This window comes from Osmerus mordax, chromosome 7 (genome assembly GCF_038355195.1).
Source record: "Osmerus mordax isolate fOsmMor3 chromosome 7, fOsmMor3.pri, whole genome shotgun sequence".
NCBI classification, from domain to species: Eukaryota; Metazoa; Chordata; class Actinopteri; order Osmeriformes; family Osmeridae; genus Osmerus; species Osmerus mordax.
This window is the reverse complement of record NC_090056.1, coordinates 19,525,832-19,544,554: the sequence shown is the minus strand read 5'-3', so window position 1 is coordinate 19,544,554 and position 18,723 is coordinate 19,525,832. Positions and strand designations below refer to the sequence as shown.

General features: G+C 44.0%; 1 protein-coding gene across 1 annotated transcript in view; it reads right to left on the bottom strand.

Annotated features, from left to right (window-relative positions):
* pex14 (peroxisomal biogenesis factor 14) overlaps positions 1-18,723 on the bottom strand; it is a 47,860-nt gene that overhangs the window by 16,956 nt on the left and 12,181 nt on the right. Inside the window, exons 3-4 of the mRNA XM_067240652.1 lie at positions 8,837-8,921; positions 1,416-1,535 (exon numbers count right to left, since the gene is read on the bottom strand). Of these exons, the coding sequence (XP_067096753.1) occupies positions 1,416-1,535; positions 8,837-8,921 (205 nt within the window). The remainder of the gene's footprint in view (positions 1-1,415; positions 1,536-8,836; positions 8,922-18,723) is intronic.

Here is an 18,723-nt window from a genome sequence, read left to right as displayed (position 1 = left end):
CCGTATGGTAACCACATAAATTTGGGTCTTCATCACCATTATGGCTCCGGAGGACTGTCGCCTATCCCAGCATGCCGTTCTTTCGAGAGGCCCATGAGTCCTTGGGGTGGGCGCTTGACCCTGACTGAGCCTCTTCGCTTCACCGACGGTCTTCGCCTGGTCCAACCCCTCGTCCCCTCTCTCTCAGACCTCTCTCTCTCTCTTCTCCCTCCACCACTTTCAATCCTACCATCTCACCCCTTTTTTTATTTGGTCACTTAAGCCGTGGTGGTGCGGTCTCCATCCCCCGTTTTTCCAATCTCCTCTCAAATTTATTGGGTTCAGTAGAGGCCTTCCTGTCCTTCCGCCGCTTGGAAATAGAGATCAGAGTATCCATTACGGCGACAGAGATGGATGCGGGTCTTTGCCAGCCGTCCCCATAACAAGGACATCAAAGGGAGGTGGCCCGCTCTTTTTCGGCGTGACCCCCCGCACAAGACTCCCGGCTCTCACCTCATTATGCAGCTCCCTTATAGCCGTTCTGATATAAACCCCCCCTCCCCCCCCCCACCATCCCCCACCCCACTGTGGAAGCAGAGCTGCCTGGCGTAACTACACGGTCATCCCATCAACATCACTTTCATTACCAAACATGAGATTCCGGGGGAGTCAAGGACAGGGTGGCAGTAAATGAGGGTGGACTCTACATCTGGAATCGTTGTCGTATGGGTTAAGCATTATGCGGACTTCATTCTGCATTGGTAAATCAGTGGACAGCAGCCGTAACCTGGCTGTGCGGACACAGATACAGGTGTAGGTGATGGGTGTCCCCCCCCTTAGTGCCCCCTCCCCCTGAGGTGAGACCCCCGTAGGTATGGGTAGGCGGCGTGTTGGAGATGGCTTCAAGCAGAGCGGAAGTGACACGGTTGTAACAGGATCATGTTCCCTGCATTGCAGTCGCATGTTCTCTCCGTAATTACTGATCGGGGCAACCGTGGTTCCTCGGTAACCGTTGCCAGGCGGTTTGTTATTGGAGCGGCGCTGGAAGCTTTGCAACGCCAAAACGTTCTTATTCAATTTCTTTATGTTACCTACACAAGAGTCCAGATCAGCTTCATTAAGGTCAGCTAGCTTAGCAAACATCTTCCATTAGTCATCATCAGGGTCTGACGATTGGACCTTAGTTTCACAGCTAGCATATGCCATGAAAAGCTTGTGTCCATTTTGATTCCATTCACTTTTATATAGAAGATACAAAACGTAAAAAATATGTTGCACCACTGTAGTGTGGTGTGTGTGCATGTGTACGGGGTGTAGCCTTTGTGTGTGTGCGGTGAGTGTGAGTGTGCATGTGGTGTAGTGAGTGTGTATGTGGTGGACAGTGTGTGTGTAGGGTGTACTGATGGTGTCAGTGTGTGTGTGGAGAGCGGACGTACTGTGCGGTACAGGAGCCAGGTGGGGAGTGTGGAGAGGGAGCCCCACAGGGCTGAGGGCCTGGCTGTCATCTGTGCTGCCGGAACGCTGCAGGGCCAACTCCACCTCCTCACCGGTCAGTCCTGGAGGACACAGGACATAGGTCACATGACTGAGACATGGTCACATGACTGAGACATGGTCACATGACTGACGCAGGGTCACATGACTGACGCAGGGTCACATGACTGAGACATGGTCACATGACTGAGACATGGTCACATGACTGAGACATGGTCACATGACTGACGCAGGGTCACATGACTGAGACATGGTCACATGACTGACGCAGGGTCACATGACTGAGACATGGTCACATGAATGACGCATGGTCACATGACCGTTGAGTCACCTGACGATCACAGACATCATGGAGGACGGAGGACTATCTATTTATGGGCTTGTGTTAAAGATTTCCCTCGAGGAAGGGAATGAAACCAGGCCTTCCCAAAACATGTATAAAAGGACCGCAGCATGTCCCTTTAGGTCAATGACTACCACTGTAATAATCTTTTAAAACACAATTGGCTGTTATAAGCTTAATGAACTTACGCACACAATCCCCTGATATGCTTATATTCCCTTTATTCTGACCGGAGTCTTTGACAGAAGCACTTCAGTTCTCTGCATCTCAGTCTGAAGCGGGGGGGGGGGGGAGAACTGGGACAGAGATGAAAGCTGAGACCTGTCTCTCCATTAACTGCCACCAAAGGCGAAGAAAATAACACTGCTGTCCACTGCTACAGTGATATTTCCCAGGTGGAGACCTCGTACACCCCAGACAGAGAAAATACATTATTTTAATTTCTTCATTGTGATGTAAATGTATTACATAATTTCGCAAATGCCAATATAATTTAATCTTCTGATCTTTTTAATGATTTTAGTGATGATTAAATTGCAAAGAGCTCCCCGATGGAGAATGGAGAAAGCGAGAGAAAAAAAAAATCTAATATGAACATTTTCTTTTGCGGGGAGAAATTATTTTATTCCCTGCACCATATGCTGCAACTGGTGAAGTTATCATCTTTAATAAGCATCATAATCTAAACTAAGAAGTATAACAACAACTTTCACCTTTGAGAAAATAAACCAACCCCTTTAGAGCGAACTGTCGTTTCCCTAACAACAAGTGCCCTGTCTTTAAGACAAATGACTTGACTTAATTGCAGGAAACGATAGGTCATAAGGCTTATTGGGAAAAAAGCTACACAGGCCTCCGATTTGGGTCTTTGTAGCATAAGAAGCCTCCAGCTGATGTGTTAATTTGCAAGCTTGTGTGTCACTTTGTAGCATTAAGACCTTCGCTTATGATAGCACAGCTAATGCTAGCACGGCTAACGCTAGCACGGCTAACGCTAGCACGGCTAACGCTAGCACGGCTTAGGCTGATTTCCTTGAGTGAGTTCCTGGGGTTTCCTTCTCGCTCTTGACAGAAAATCCCCTTTGCTGAGAGGGCCATTTACTTGGAGCTTACCCCTGGGCCTTGGAGCCCGTTAGCTCCAGACTTCCACTACTGATCCTGGATGTCCAGGAGGCTGAGGTCTGCTGCGATCGTTTGGAGAAACACACGTATTTTTTCTATTCTACTCAGGCGCAAAGTCAGCCGTTTCCTCGAAGATGCTAATAGTTATGGTTCATTACGGACCATAATAAGTGCTGTTCTCTCATCTTAAACATAACAACTGCTTTCTTTTTTCTTTTTCTCTGATCAGTCCGTACATGAATCTATAAGATATTGTCAAGAGGGTAGAACTCCTTTGAGAACCCGGTCACAGCTGACGCCCAGAGAGACCAGCCCCGCCACCTATCCGAAAGCTCCAAGGGGCCTCAAATGGCCATGAAAATTGCTGAATAATTGAAGGCAAATATTGGCCCTCCTGTCGTCTACGGCAGGTTCTGAGTGGCAGGAAGTACTGAGAGAGCCACGTGCTGAGCTGGTGCAGTCAGGCTGCACCGTCCAATAAGCAATAATGTGTCCCTGGACTCCTGACTCCTCAGACCACAGCAGACAGAATGGTGGCAGACTATTGAGTGAGACATGCAAGATCTCCATTTCCCCAAAGAGGAAGAATAAATAAAAAAATAATTTCATGAAATTGGCATGTTTCAGGAGGTCCTGTGTTCCTGTTTCACCTTGAAATGTGGTGGTTTTGGAATAGGGGCGAATTTGGTCTTAATATATGTACATCTTAATGGATTTTGGGGTTCTTTAATGTTGTTGTATGAAAGGACCCTGTTTACTTGAGGTCTCAATAAAATGCATGGAAATGTATAAAAGCTGCTTGATTTTCTATTTGAATCAGAGCCCACTCAGCTATTTTGTGGTCTCTGATCCATTTATTGTTTAAAAAAAAAGAAAAAGAAGCTGCGACAAATGAAAGACCCTTCAGATCTGTAGTGAAAAAAAAAGAGAAATAACAAAGTGACACAGATTTTTACATATAAAAGGCAAAGCACACAAAAAAGGGATTGTGAAATTTATTACGGGGCACCAAAACCTGTGGAATGACCCCTGGACCCCCATTTCGGATCGACCTGCGAGAAGATGAATTTTTTTAAGACATAAATTACATCTAATGACGACACCGTAAAAAGGAACAATAATGGAAAGCTATTCTGTATTTCATTATACTGTATTATTTGGTGCACCTGATACACGCGTTGTCTGTTTATGAGTCACCGTATTAGCAGATGCTCAGGCGAAGCATTTGCTGTGACCTTGCCATTCTCATTGGGGCATGAAATTACGGTGCTGGCACCTCGATATTACAGCTATAAATACTGTAAACTGCATATCTGGGCTACGTTTTCTATTGTCTTTCAACATAAACCTGATCGGTATTTATTTAAAGGAAAACCCATTGCTCGTCACGTTATTTACGGCTCTATTTTCAGAAGCTTTTATTCTCCTGGTATTTTTTTTAAGGGCAAAGAGGCAGCAAGGACCTTCCATAAAATGCATTTCTCCAATTCTGGCACTTCTAAACTTTATGGGTTAAGACCCAGCCCGGACAACCAATTATAAAATTGCTTACTAAAATATTTTGGCTCCTAAAAGGTGAAGACCTCTTTTACTATCCTGCAAGGTTTGAATTATTAAGGTGCCCTTGACGGGAAAATTACTTACATTTTGAATATGAAATTTAAAATAAGGGAAAGCAGAGAAAGAAAAAAAAAGATGTCAAGGGTCATAAACAGATGGAGGTCAATGGGTTGTTGAGAGCCAGAGAACAACTTCAAACTGGTTCTCTTGCTGCACTCTCTGGCTTGGAGGAAGACTCTACATGTCATTTGGTGTCCCCGAGAATGGCAATACCGCTGTGTGAAAATGGCATACCCTAAATAATGACCTCTCATAGCGTATTCATTTATGTATTAAAAAAAGAAGACTCTGCTCTCATTTACCTGCTTTATCGCCTTGTACTGATGACAAAGTGGGCCGAGAGCCTGGGCTAGGTGGCGCCGTCGAGTTATTTATAACCACATCAATCCCTTTACCTTCTGAGCAGGCCTTGGTCACTGCCATTTTTGTCCAAGAGGTGAGTTGCATAACCCCACTTGCAAACAACATCCTATTAATATTTGATATGATGAACTTTATCCTTCCCATTCCCGTCATACCCAGAAGTGTAGTCCACGGCCCGGCGTACCTGTGTTCTCCATGACCCCCAAGCAGGGTGAGACATTAGCATGTCATATTACTCATTCAGCGCAGGAACAACCCTGGGATCTCTTTATGTGGACCCTACTGTTTAAGAAACTTATAAACGCAATTTGTCTTCCTTCATTCGTCTTTTGTTAAATGGGAAAGTCTGTCATTTTAAGTCCACAAACCACCTCCGGAAAAAGCGTGTCTGAAAAGAACATGGGGCAAAGCGGTTACACTGACATGTCTGAAAGCAACAGTGGTTGTTAACTAGCAACAAGCACCCCGAAATGTGTGTGATTGCTAATTGCAAGACTAAATACAGCTGCCAAAATGAGGTAGCAAATGTTCCATTTGTTAATTGTAGAGGACCTACAGTGGATGGTACAATTCACAAGATGAGGTGAGAAGACGTTAGTTTAAACCTTCAAACGCAGTCCGTCCTCTAAGTAAAAATCAATCAAGCTCTCCGAGAACAAAACCCAGTTTTGAAGTTTCAACAGATCCAAAAAATAATTCTAATACTTTCGACAGTTTATTCATCAAAGATTCATACAGGGGCTACAAGAAATATTGGAAGTACATAATTGCCAATTCATACTGCGAAATTGACAGTTGGGAAAGCACAAAATTACATTTTTTCTATGAATATTGAAATAAACTAGACTATTAGGATCTCTCTGGAATTGCAGAGAGGTAACTAGAGAGGCATCTTTCAGTGCAGATTAGGCCACAAATGTGCAAGAAAATAATATGTGGAGACCAGATTATTGTGTAAAGAATATGCAACACGCAATCAAAGTGTAGCCTATTTTCCCCTTCATCAGCTGGCCAGTATAAGAGAGGCAGCAAGAGGAATCCAATTTAAATTCCACTCTAGCGGGAGATGGTATTGTTTCATTTTATGTGAGCTTTGACATTTCTGGCTGTTAATATAGAGCAAAATCTGGAAGTATTTACATAAATATGACATTAAACTATATTTGAAATTAAGACTGACATATATTTTCGTCTGGTAGCAGAGGGGGAGGGATGATTGCATTTTAGGGTCAAAAGGTTGAGAGGACTACACGATTGGCTGAGTCGACATGGAGAGATGACAAGACCCTGTCTATTGGTCCATCAACATGTCCATCAGCTTGTCTTTCTTCTCTCATAAAAGACGAGAAGCATTAAGACAGACAAGAGCTCGGTGGTCACCCTTTTAGTTGCCCATAGAAGTGTGGCCAGTCCTTCTGTTTGGATAGGTGGTTTGTGATCACATTTAAATACGGTTCTATAAAATAATTTACGCTAGAGAAAAAAAGGTGAAACATCACTAAGAGATGCATATTTTATATCTATCGAAACTAAGACCTCTGAATAACATGAACCAACATTAAAAGCAGTAATATTTCACCAAAACAAAAAAACGGCCTAATTGTTGTCATAAACAGCATTTGAAGACAATCCCTGCCAGACTCTCGTTGTAGAGACATTTTATTTGTAGAACACAAACTCAATTTGGTGAACTCAGCAGGACGGTGAAAAAGAGGTAAAATTTTATGTGAAATTTAATAAACTGAAATTGGCTTAAGATTAGTCAGCACTTTGTCAAGAAGATTAGTTTCCATCCTATCCTTCAAAGGCAAGTCGCTTACCAAGTGATACAGCACAGTGACATAATTACATTGTTCAAGGTGAAGCTTAGTTGGAATTGCCTTCTGCTGACACAAGGCAATTTTCTAGAACATGCACATTTACAAATATCACAGTAACCTCGCATGCTGGGGCCGACAGAGCAAAAGAAAGGCACTTGGTTCAATAAACTTTGGGATCACAGTTAAAAAAGGAACCAGGTCAGAACCATGTCAGCTTAGCACAGCCTTATTATTCAATCAGAATGACACTTCTCCAGGTCAGAACATTACCATAAAGGAACATTGAAGTCGCTCTCAAAAGATACTCCCGTCTGTGCATTCTCCCATTGTGCTTTCCTCTTGGATATTTATGACCTATTACAAAAATCGTAACTATTTTCTAAGGCCTGATTGACCATCTGAAATAAACTAGCATTAAGGCACATACATATTTTATGTACTTTAAGTGCAATGAAAAAAACCTTTAAGGAGAGTTAACAAAAAAAGAAGAGATTTACCATCACTCAGCACATCCTATCCATAGAAAGTGATCTATTAATCAAATTTAGTTAGCGATTAGCAGCGTTGGATTAATAATAAACTCTCATTGTTGTTAATGAGGGACAGGGAGGCTAAGAATTTTGGAGAGATATCAGAGTCATTAAGGGTCGTCATTGTGTGTGTGTGTAGTAGCAGCAGCAGCCGGTAGCCATGGATTCGGTTTCCGGTTACCTCATCCAGTCATGAAGCTTTTAGGCTCACTTTTCACCGCCTCGCTGCTCTAATGATAGAATCCAAATCCCTGAGCTCCCGCGATGAATTAGTCCCCGAAGTATGTAACTGTTTTCGAGAGGAATTGAGAGAAAATGTTTCATAAAGGCACTCAACGGGGGTTGTACGATTATGATTATCCTACGTACTTTTATTTGATATTTGTTGGAAATTACATTTATGGATGAACAGCAATCGTTTTAGAAAATTACAGTTAAAATGTTTTAGCTCATTAGACTAAATCTTGAATTTCAACGTGTGTTTTGAGAGAGAAAAGATGCATGAAAATGCATCATTGATTTACCATCTATTGGAAAAGATTTCATTTAGTGTAGGCAGTCATAAGATGTATTCATTTAGCATGGGGATCTGAACCTGCAATCTTTTGATCTGTAACCAAGTACTCTAACCACTGAGCTATACCCCCCCCCCCCAGATGTACATTTACAGAGCGATTTACAGTAAGTACAGTACATTCCCCTGAGGCAAGTAGGATGAAGTGCCTTGCCCAAGGACACAACGTCATTTGGTTTGCATAGCCGGGAATCGAACTAGCAACCTTCTGATTACTAGCCCGATTCCCTCACCACTCAGCCATCTGACTCCCATGTAAGACAGTGATGTCCTGTCTTCCCTAAGTGTCATTGTTCAAGACTCCGGTTGGCTGCCTCAAATACAGAATATGAAATCAGCTAGATTAAGTGAAAGTCTTGAACTGCCGGGCGGTAAAATTATTGACCATTCCACTGAAAGTGCAGCGAGGTTTTGTCAATATTAATTTTCCTGAACCCAAAGGAGCGTCCGGCCTGCTGGGTCATTTATCCACAGAGCTACAATCATGTACTCTGCAACAAAATCGACTTATATCCCACCCCCTGGGGCAAAGAGCGATGGCCTCGACCTTTAACCCTTCCAATCCAACCAACAAACCAATAAAAAATGACATTGGCTGAGCATCTCTCACCAAAAGCCCATTAGAGTTTTTTTTATGTTTTGTTAACATCTGCATATAAAAATCTAGCTGTGGTTGACCTTACTATAGTTGGTTGTTACGTGTAATTACTTTTTTTTTAGTGTGGTTGTATTTCGCGATGCAACTGAAGAGGGAGATATTTGAAGTTTGGGTATTAGACACAGGACATGAGTGATTCATGCCAGTTGCATTTAAATTTAGTCACTTAGCAGACGCTCTTATCCAGAGCGACTTACAGTAAGTACAGGGACATTCCCCCGAGGCAAGTAGGGTGAAGTGCCTTGCCCAAGGACACAATGTCATTTCAGATGTCATTTCAGATTACTAGCCCGATTCCCTAACCGCTCAGCCACCTGACTCCCGTTCTCCTACCTTTCTTCACCAGGAAAGCTCTTCTGGTGTCCAGGGGACTCTGCCGTACTCTCTGGTTCTGGAGGAATTTGACGGCTGTGGATATCTGGAGAGGGAACATGAGGCAGAGAGGTGAACTCACAGATCCCGTATGTGTTGTTTAATGGACAGAGCCAAGCACACAACCACAGACCTCACGTCCAGGCAGGCGGAAGGGCTAGATTCATTAAAACAAAGAACATAAATGGATTTGATCTGAAAGTTGCAGTGAGTCTGAAGACCACCTGACCACTTTCCAGCTAAATCTGGGGAACGACCAAATCAGCAGTTATAAAATTAGCCCATCAAAGAGGGCTGGTCAAATGGAGTATGGAGCTTGATTTGCTATTACCCTCTTAAAGACAAACTTCCAGCCTTAAGTGCATGTAGGAAGAAAATCTATACTTAATGGGGAGGTGATCATTTGTATCTAATAAGTTAGGAATCCTAGGCAGAAAACTTCTGTAATTCTTCCAGTTAAAATCGCCCCATGATCAAATCACTGGGCCTGAAAGTTGTAATGACTTGAAACGTTAATGCACTAGAACGTTAAATAGCATCAGAACATTGGTGGTTTTAAGTGCACAGTGATCATCGATTCTATTATCTTTTCCTTCGAGATGCACCTTAATTTTCCACCCCTGCATGCATTTCCAAGAATGAAAACCGAAAAAAAAAAGGAAAAAAAAGATTCAACCCTTCCAGGCCATTTAAACACAGTGGCCGCTGTGAAGTGATGCCTCCTAAAACAGATAAACATGAAGTAACATGGAGAAAAAGGAAATGCACACTTCACGGAAGAGCTTAGATGACTTCTTATCACACCTGTGGTCCCTCGTGATTCAATTGTAAAAGTCGTCCCTCTAATAGGTTGAAAGGTTTTGATTACTCTTCTTTTTCTCCAAGTGTTGAAAGATACAAAGTGATTGAACGCGCTGCCATGGGTAATTCGTTTTGGGTAATGCATTGCATATACTAAAGACTTGTTTCAATCCAAAAGAATTGCATCTTAAAACGAATCTCAGGAGCAGGTATAACAGGAGGGAAGCCGTCTAAAAAGCACATTATTCTTCTGTGACAAAATGTGGTGTAGTTGTGGAACAGAGAAGACAGCTTAAGAGGGACATTAAGGCAAAGTTTTGCATTTAGAAAAGTCATCTTCGCTGCAATTAAACAAAAGCACCGTTTGAACACGTACCGTTTGAATGTATGTACACTTGAATATGTAAGGTAAGACATTTGTTGAGTATAATTTAAAAATCAAATCCCATAGATCTGCCCCTCAACCAACCTAAACCCTCAAGGATCTTCATCTGCAGACAACTCCCAACTCAACGAAATGTTTAGGGCCGCAATTCTCTACTGTCACCATGACATTACCGTAACCTTTGGTGTACATAAGGGTTATGCAAGGGGAGTGGAATTTCCTGGATCTCTATATGCTGAGGGCTTATTAAAGTCAGCCACCCGGAACCTACTTTGTGACAAGCAGATTAAACCATTTGCATGGTGAAAGCACCACTGATGTTCTGGGTAGACTGACACTGTAGACACAAATGGGAAAGTATTGTGTTTGATAACAAGGTGAAGATAAATATATGCATTTCGGATGTTTTTTTAAATATGATGTAGCAATGCAGAAGGTGAGGAGCGCCCAATAACATTAAACAAATGCTGATCGCTTGAACATCAACAAAGGTTTTACAAAATGTAAATCTAAATGTATTCCATTGACTGAAAATATGATGTAACAAAAAGTGAACAACATGTCAACATGAAGACATAGGCCTGTACCGAACAAGGAATGTGAGAACATTACAACGTAAAAATTCCTTGAGGTATCAATAGTTTCATTTTGAGTAAACAAATGTCTCATGGATGTAAATTGGCTTAAGTGTGACATCCCAATAACGATGGGTGCTTGCTCAGCTTTAACACTAATAAGACAAATGTCCATTAAGTATGTAGCACAAGAGGTAGGAAAAGTGCAGTTCTTAGATGACATAGCTGCTTTGTCCAAGTTCCACCCAGACATCTCAATCAATTATAACCACATTGCACAGAATTCAGTCTTGTCTTGTTATCGACTTATAGATCATCCCTGTTATAGTGTAAGGTAGCACACAATTGGGCTTTTAAGGGGGTGAGGTGCATGTTAGTACAAGGCACATTTGGGTTGGCAGTCTAAATATCAACTGAAATTAAAATGATGGGTGTGTCTTGTCTTTCTCAATACCGGTAAATACCTCTTGGTTAGTTTAGCAATTATTTTGTAATGCTTCTTGTAAAGCTAAAATTGCTAATGCACCAAAGTGCTCCATGTACTGACCAATAATCTTTACAAATGAGATAACCAATAAAGTGTCAGGTAAAGCTGAAAAAGAGGTGAAAACTCAATCACAGTAAGAGATGAACATTAACCAACACGCTTCAAGAGAGAGAAGCTGATGAGCGGACCAGATTACAGCATTGTTATTGAGTTTGAATTGGACCCAGATTTAACAATGCTCTTGTCTCAAAATGTCTATGTTGAATGTTCACCTTAAATTGTTAGGAATGACCAGCGAATCCAATTACGTTCGAACCACAAGGTTAGACACCTTAAAGTACCCATGTAACCAAGCATGTTGTCAACAAGTAACAGCACTGAACTAGAAGGTTGGTATAAAAACCCATGGAAATCCACCAATGGAAAAGTCAGATCGATTTCATCAACAGACTTCAACTTTCTGAAGGGGTCCTGTGTGTTTTTATTTAGTCGTTTCCTTTAGCCGGTGGGGTTTTGATCTGAAACTGTATAAATACATGAACTGTAAAACAAATTTTGAATCATAAAAGATAAAAGGGACACTTTTCTTAGAAATGCTGCCATGCTTTGACCACACAGAAAAAGATGATTTCCTGAGTGACTGTTTCGAGGTCGGCTAAGGTTTCAAGAGACTTCCTGTCCCCTTTCTGTGTTTAAAGAGAAAGAGTGCTTTTACCAAAACCAAATACACTCAACTGTCCAACTGATAACTCTTAAACACCAAATAGCGGCCTGATGTTAGAAGTCTGACAATGACACAACACACAGTGACAGTTTTACTTCCTGCTTGGTGGGATGAATGCCATACTGATCCCAAAGCTGGGTCCCAGTTGACATACTTTCGGCATATTTACATTACATTTACATTTAGTCATTTAGCAGACGCTCTTATCCAGAGCGACTTACAGTAAGTACAGGGACATTTTCCCCGAGGCAAGTAGGGTGAAGTGCCTTGCCCAAGGACACAACGTCATTTGGTTGGCATAGCCGGGAATCGAACTAGCAACCTTCTGATTACTAGCCCGCTTCCCTAACCACTCAGCCATCTGACTCCCAAATATTTACTCAAAAGGTCCAAAACGGTTTTGCCCAGAAGTTCACCGTAGCTCTGCCCAACATTTCTCATGCAGTGAAAACCCCATAATAAACTTCTCAAGACATGGGAATTAAGAATGATACATAAGTGAGGCAATTAAGAAAGCGAAAATCAATTCACAACACTTTTTTCTCTCAATTCAATACAAGTTAACGTGCTTGCTTTGAACACTCAAATCCACGTCATCTATTCAACAAAAGGTGAATGTGTACATGATTTGTCTGCAGTAATGAACACGCTTTGAGACAGGATAGGGGGACGAACAGGCAGAGGGGAAACAATGGATGGGCTAAGAGGAAATCATTAGCAAGTATAGGATTCGGTCTCAGTGTGAATCAATTCATTTCAAATTGCCCTGCACATTTGTGGAGAAGCACCCCCTGATATAATAACAGGCTAATAGACATGGAAAAGATTGTGTTAGGCTGGGCTCAAATTCCCCCCAAACAATAGTTTGAACGAGAGAGAGAGAGAGAGAGAGAGAGAGAGAGAGAGAGAGAGAGAGAGAGAGAGAGAGAGAGAGAGAGAGAGAGAGAGAGAGAGAGAGAGAGAGAGAGAGAGAGAGAGAGAGAGAAAGAGATTGAGAGAGAAAAATGAAGCTTTATATTAATTAGGAGGACTGTTCATGGTAGCTTCGCTAACAGGAATGGTCCTCTTAAATGCTAACCCAATACCTTTCAGATACTAAAGGCCTGTGAAGAGAAAGGAGGTTTTAATACAATTAAAGTATTTCCTTTTCTTCCCTAACTGGCTGATGTACTTAACAGTGCTTTTTCATCTTAAAAAAAAAAAGTATGTCTTTAAATTCCCGGCTAACCATGACAGCTTTTCTGCCTAATGTGACCTTTAGCACAGGAACTATGGCCTCATGGGAAAAGCTTTGAAGAAAGTGACCCTGAGAGACATGGAGAAGGAGGGATGAAACAACCTTGCATGCTGACACTGACACCGTGCACAGACAGCATTCACCTGCATCGCTAACAAACACACACACAAAGTCTACACTAGTTTTTCTGAGATTTCCTTTGCAGCTGCTTGAGTTGTGCTCTGACGGAATCGTTGCATTTCTGAATGTTTTTCCGCCTACGAAAAAAGCGCCACATGAGTCAATATGAAAAACAACAGACACAATGACTAGCGTCTTCCTCTGTTAATAACAAACGACCAATTTTTTTTGGTCCCGAATTCTCCATCTGTTAAGACTCTCAAGGGGGGTGCACTGGTGTGGTTTTCCAAGACACAGAATCCCCAAACGTGGTTTATTTTTTATTGAATGGGCTCTACGTTCTGAAAGTAAAAGGTCATAGTGAAGGATTACCAGCTCACAAAAAAAAAAAAAAAAAAAGCCAATGGAAAACTTCATTGACGTTTGGTTAGCAAACGTTTCAAAAATAACACACAGAGCTGCATGTGTGACAACTACATCCCCATGGGCAAGGCTACAAAACATGACATCAAACGTATTACGCAATATCAAAGGACAGTGTGGACGGATATCTGTTTAATTTAGTGACCGGTGCACTTTCACTCCAAACCTTCCATACGTGAACATTTGCCTATCAGGCCTGTCCATTGTGACAATCACCCTGCCAAAGCCAACCTTTCCCCTAGTGTGTCAGTGCTGCAGGGTTATGGAACAGTAACTCTTATGAATGCTACATGTGAGGACTGGTTCAGTTGGGACCCTATCCAGCTACCCGCCACAATGTTAAGATCGTCCACACAGATACTCTCAGCAGCATTCTCTGATTTTCTCCACAATAAACACCTTGTTCTACCTCAACCCCCTCTGAAGAAGAGCAGAGTGAGTAAGGCAGACAAAATCTTATGAGTGTTTCCCTATCTCTCCAGCAGGAAGTAGAAACACACATTTCACACATTCAAGGAAACACCGTTCACGTGTGTTAGCAGCGTTGTGTGCAAGTACATTCCTGGATGAGCTTCTGGGTCATGTGACCCTGGTCATACATGTAAATGAAGCGGAGTGGAAGAGGGTTTTCATCCCAAACAAGCTACTATAAATACAGTACCAGGAATCACCATCTCAGTGAGACATACACAGGGTAGAGAGACCCCATCTAATAAAAAGGAACAGACACTCATACGAGGCAGCTTACAGGCTCAGCCTTCAACGTGACAAACTGCACCTTTCTGAAACCTTGAGCAAGTCTGTCAAATGTAAGTACTCAACCTCCTCTCCTCTCCCCCCCTACCCCACCCCTACCCCCGACAGACCTGTGTGTGGTATCAGACCTTTCCCCTAGAGTGTATAGTTCTGCAGTCTATTGTCAGGGAATCCACTCGCAGAAGAAGCCTTGAGACAGATGGGTTGTCTGTCTGAGGATATCCCCAGTGAGGGTTTCCGCTGCCTGGATGACAGAGGACTAAGGGCTCAGCCGGTGGCACCTCGCTTTCACTCACTCTGGCCCAAACACGGGCAGACAAAGCTCGCAAACTCCTTTTAATTCAGGTAAAAGGCCTAAACGCAGAGTGTCGGGGCCGCTCTGAGAGATAAGAGTCAGGGGAGATTAAACTGAGGGGGGAAGGTGGGGAGGGGAGCACTGGAGTAACTACAAACTACTCTGCCACCACAAACATTCCGGTCCTTCAGAGCAGCAATCCAGTAATGGATACTTCCTCGGCTTCTCGATTGGTCAAAATGTTTTCATACAATAATTTAATTCAGAAACACTTTTACAAAGCAGGAGTAATCAATTTTAATTAGTTGATTTTTTTTTTCTTCTTTTTTTTTTTCTTTCAATCGCATAAAATTTAATGTACTGCCATCGATCTCCTTTGTTCTTTAACGCACAGCCTCTTTCCTGTAATTCGAAGCTTTTCTTTTTTTTTCGGTACATTTACAGTCAATGATGACATTCTGTGACAAGCAGAATGGTGGGTCTTTTGGTACGAGGAGAGAGCATTACTGGGCAGGGACCCTGAAATGCAAATAAATGACATAACTCACGCAGGCAGAGAGAAGGGAATGTGTTTGTACGGCTGCATAAAGATTCATGCATTCATTTCAGAACGTAAAGTGCTTTCCTGTGCACACCCAAGGAACACAGGAACGACATGTCACAAAACAAAGAACAAGATGTTCTGATTCTAACCCTTTTCATTTCACTAAGTAAAACAAGAAGGCCTGAAAAAAAAAAAGTACAAAAGAAAAAATATTTTGTTAGTTGGCGAAACTCATTGAGAAAAAAAACACCCTTTAACTAAGCTGCAACTAGGCTTGACTTAAGAGTTCAATGAAACTGACTCAGTTCCGTATCTGGTCGTTCACATTACGGGGGAAGTCTAGGCCTTCACATTCGATCAGTCGACCGAGGCCAAATGCAAACGGCACCAGTGGCAAGAGAAGAAGAGCTGGTGTCCAAGCGACGCGGAGCGGGAGTTGTGTTGTTGTGGCGACACAAGGAGAGCCACCCTGTCACATACGACTAACGGTGACAGGCCTATCCCCTCCGTCTAGCACAAACCCCCTCTCTCTCTCTCTCACACACACACACACACACACACTGTCACATACCCACACACACACATATATACTGTCACATACGCTCACATTTTCATACACACATACCCACACACACGCACACACACAAAAACATACACTCGCTCACATACTCATACACACACACTCACTCACTCACAGACAGAAGGGGTGCATCTTGAAGGAGGAACTGTGGTTGGTGCACACAGCACGACAAGCTGGCATCAGATCGTAGTACAGTGTCTCTGCCTGCCAACTTCCAGACAGCTAATGAAGGTAGCACAGGAGGCCTCCTATAGCACAGGAGGCCTCCTACAGCACAGGAGGCCTCCTACAGCACAGGAGGTCTCCTATAGCACAGGAGGTCTCCTATAGCACAGGAGGCCTCCTACAGCACAGGAGGTCTCCTATAGCACAGGAGGCCTCCTACAGCACAGGAGGTCTCCTATAGCACAGGAGGCCTCCTACAGCACAGGAGGTCTCCTATAGCACAGGAGGCCTCCTACAGCACAGGAGGCCTCCTACAGCACTGCAGGTCTCCTATAGCACAGGAGACCTCCTACAGCACAGGAGGCCTCCTACAGCACAGGAGGCCTCCTACAGCACAGGAGGCCTCCTACAGTACAGGAGGCCTCCTACAGTACAGGAGGCCTCCTATAGCACAGGAGGCCTCCTACAGCACAGGAGACCTCCTACAGCACTGCAGGTCTCCTACAGCACAGGAGGCCTCCTATAGCACAGGAGGCCTCCTATAGCACAGGAGGCCTCCTATAGCACAGGAGACCTCCTACAGCACAGGAGGCCTCCTACAGCACAGGAGGCCTCCTATAGCACAGGAGGCCTCCTATAGCACAGGAGACCTCCTACAGCACAGGAGGTCTCCTACAGCACAGGAGGCCTCCTACAGCACAGGAGGTCTCCTACAGCACAGGAGACCTCCTATAGCACAGGAGGCCTCCTACAGCACAGGAGGCCTCCTACAGCACAGGAGGCCTCCTATAGCACAGGAGGCCTCCTATAGCACAGGAGGCCTCCTACAGCACAGGAGGCCTCCTACAGCACAGGAGGCCTCCTACAGCACAGCAGGTCTCCTACAGCACAGGAGGCCTCCTACAGCACAGGAGGCCTCCTACAGCACAGCAGGTCTCCTACAGCACAGGAGGCCTCCTACAGCACAGGAGGTCTCCTACAGCACTGCAGGTCTCCTACAGCACAGGAGGCCTCCTACAGCACAGGAGGCCTCCTATAGCACAGGAGGCCTCCTACAGCACAGGAGGCCTCCTACAGCACAGCAGGTCTCCTACAGCACAGCAGGTCTCCTACAGCACAGGAGGTCTCCTACAGCACAGGAGGTCTCCTACAGCACAGGAGGCCTGGTACTGACCACATGCTTCCTGCTTGCTGCAGGTGACAAGCCCACAAAGACAAGCCAGACAGATTGTGACATTCCAGTGACATTATAATCTTGCATCTCCCCTCTCCAGTCAATAACCCCCCCCCCCCCCCCTCTACACACACACACACACAAATCACGCGTCCCGGATCAACAATTTCACGGTCTTCAAAAAGGGGGCTAGGAATTGGTAGCATGACCCTCCATCTCCTCTCTCTTAGCAAGCGGACATAGAGTGAGAGACGGAGAGAGAGACGGAAAGAGAGACAGAAAGAGAGAGAGAGAGAGAGAGAGAGAGAGAGAGAGGAGAAAAGAGGGGAGATACAGGGTTGGCAGACGCTACAGATCATAGAGTGGAGCCAGAGAAGATTAACATCGCCATCTACTGGTGAGTAGTGGTATGGCACAGCAAGGACGGTCGCGGGTGACTATTCACCCAGGGCCCAGTCTCTAACAGGCCTGTCAGAAGCAGTTAGACACTCACCAAGACAATAAGCCTCACAGAGAGATGGTTCTGGGTTGACACGCCCCAGCCACACGGTCAGGGGGAATCTAAAGGCAGTTGGATCGACCCCCCCCCCTCCTTCCATTTCCCAAGCCTGACACTTGGAGTCACGGAGGACATCCTAGGTCTGTTACCAATCAAACTAACTGACATGGAAAAATGTTGGCAAAGTTTTCGTTTTTTCTGAAGGCTCATGAACTGCCAGAGTCTAACCTCAGGTCTTGGATTAAGAGCGAAGTTTAGCCATGTTGACAGCATCTTGAGACAAATAACTAGCTGGGTCATCGTCAGTTCTCCTTATATAATCCAAATTTAAGATGTGTTCGATCGCTATACAGCTACATTGACGTCAATAAGAAACGTGTCAAACGACTCAATAATTCGCAGTAATCTCCCAGTTTAAACAAACAAGTTAGACTTGAGATAGTTCAGGTATTTCAGTACATAAAAGTTCATCCTGCACCCATGTCACCAACCCAAAACTGACTAACCTTTTCCATCACATTGTGCCATAACTGACAGGTTTTGCAACATAGCTACTGAAGACGTACCTGCCCTTATACACTCGTGCTATCCAAATATTCACTGCTGTTGTTACCTCCGCTTTGATGTAGAAATTCTGTGAGTCTGAGAATGCCATTGTTCAAACCAAATGCACTTTTTGTCCTTACTATTTGCTATGAATAGACACTTGATCAACGTGACCTGAATACCTCTCATTCCACATTCAGTGAGGAAAAATTCCGCAAACTGTAGAACTGTCTAGGTGAAGTGCACTTAGACCTACTCTACTGTAGATCTGTTAAAGACAGAAGGCTGGCTAATATCTTGCAAATGTCAAATTCTTTGAAAATCACAGAAAGCAAACGATCCCGATCGTCAAGGCGACGCTCGTGGCTGGTGACAGCGCGCAAAGGGGTTTGAGGGAGGCCAGGAGCGACAGCCAAGTTGTCGGCCCCGACTTCGCCCCTTCAATGTCACGCTGGGCGGCGTGTTACGGAGAAGGGGCTGAGTTGGCGAGCGATGCGGGAGAGGACACCTGTTCTGGCATTTTCTGTCGACCTTGAC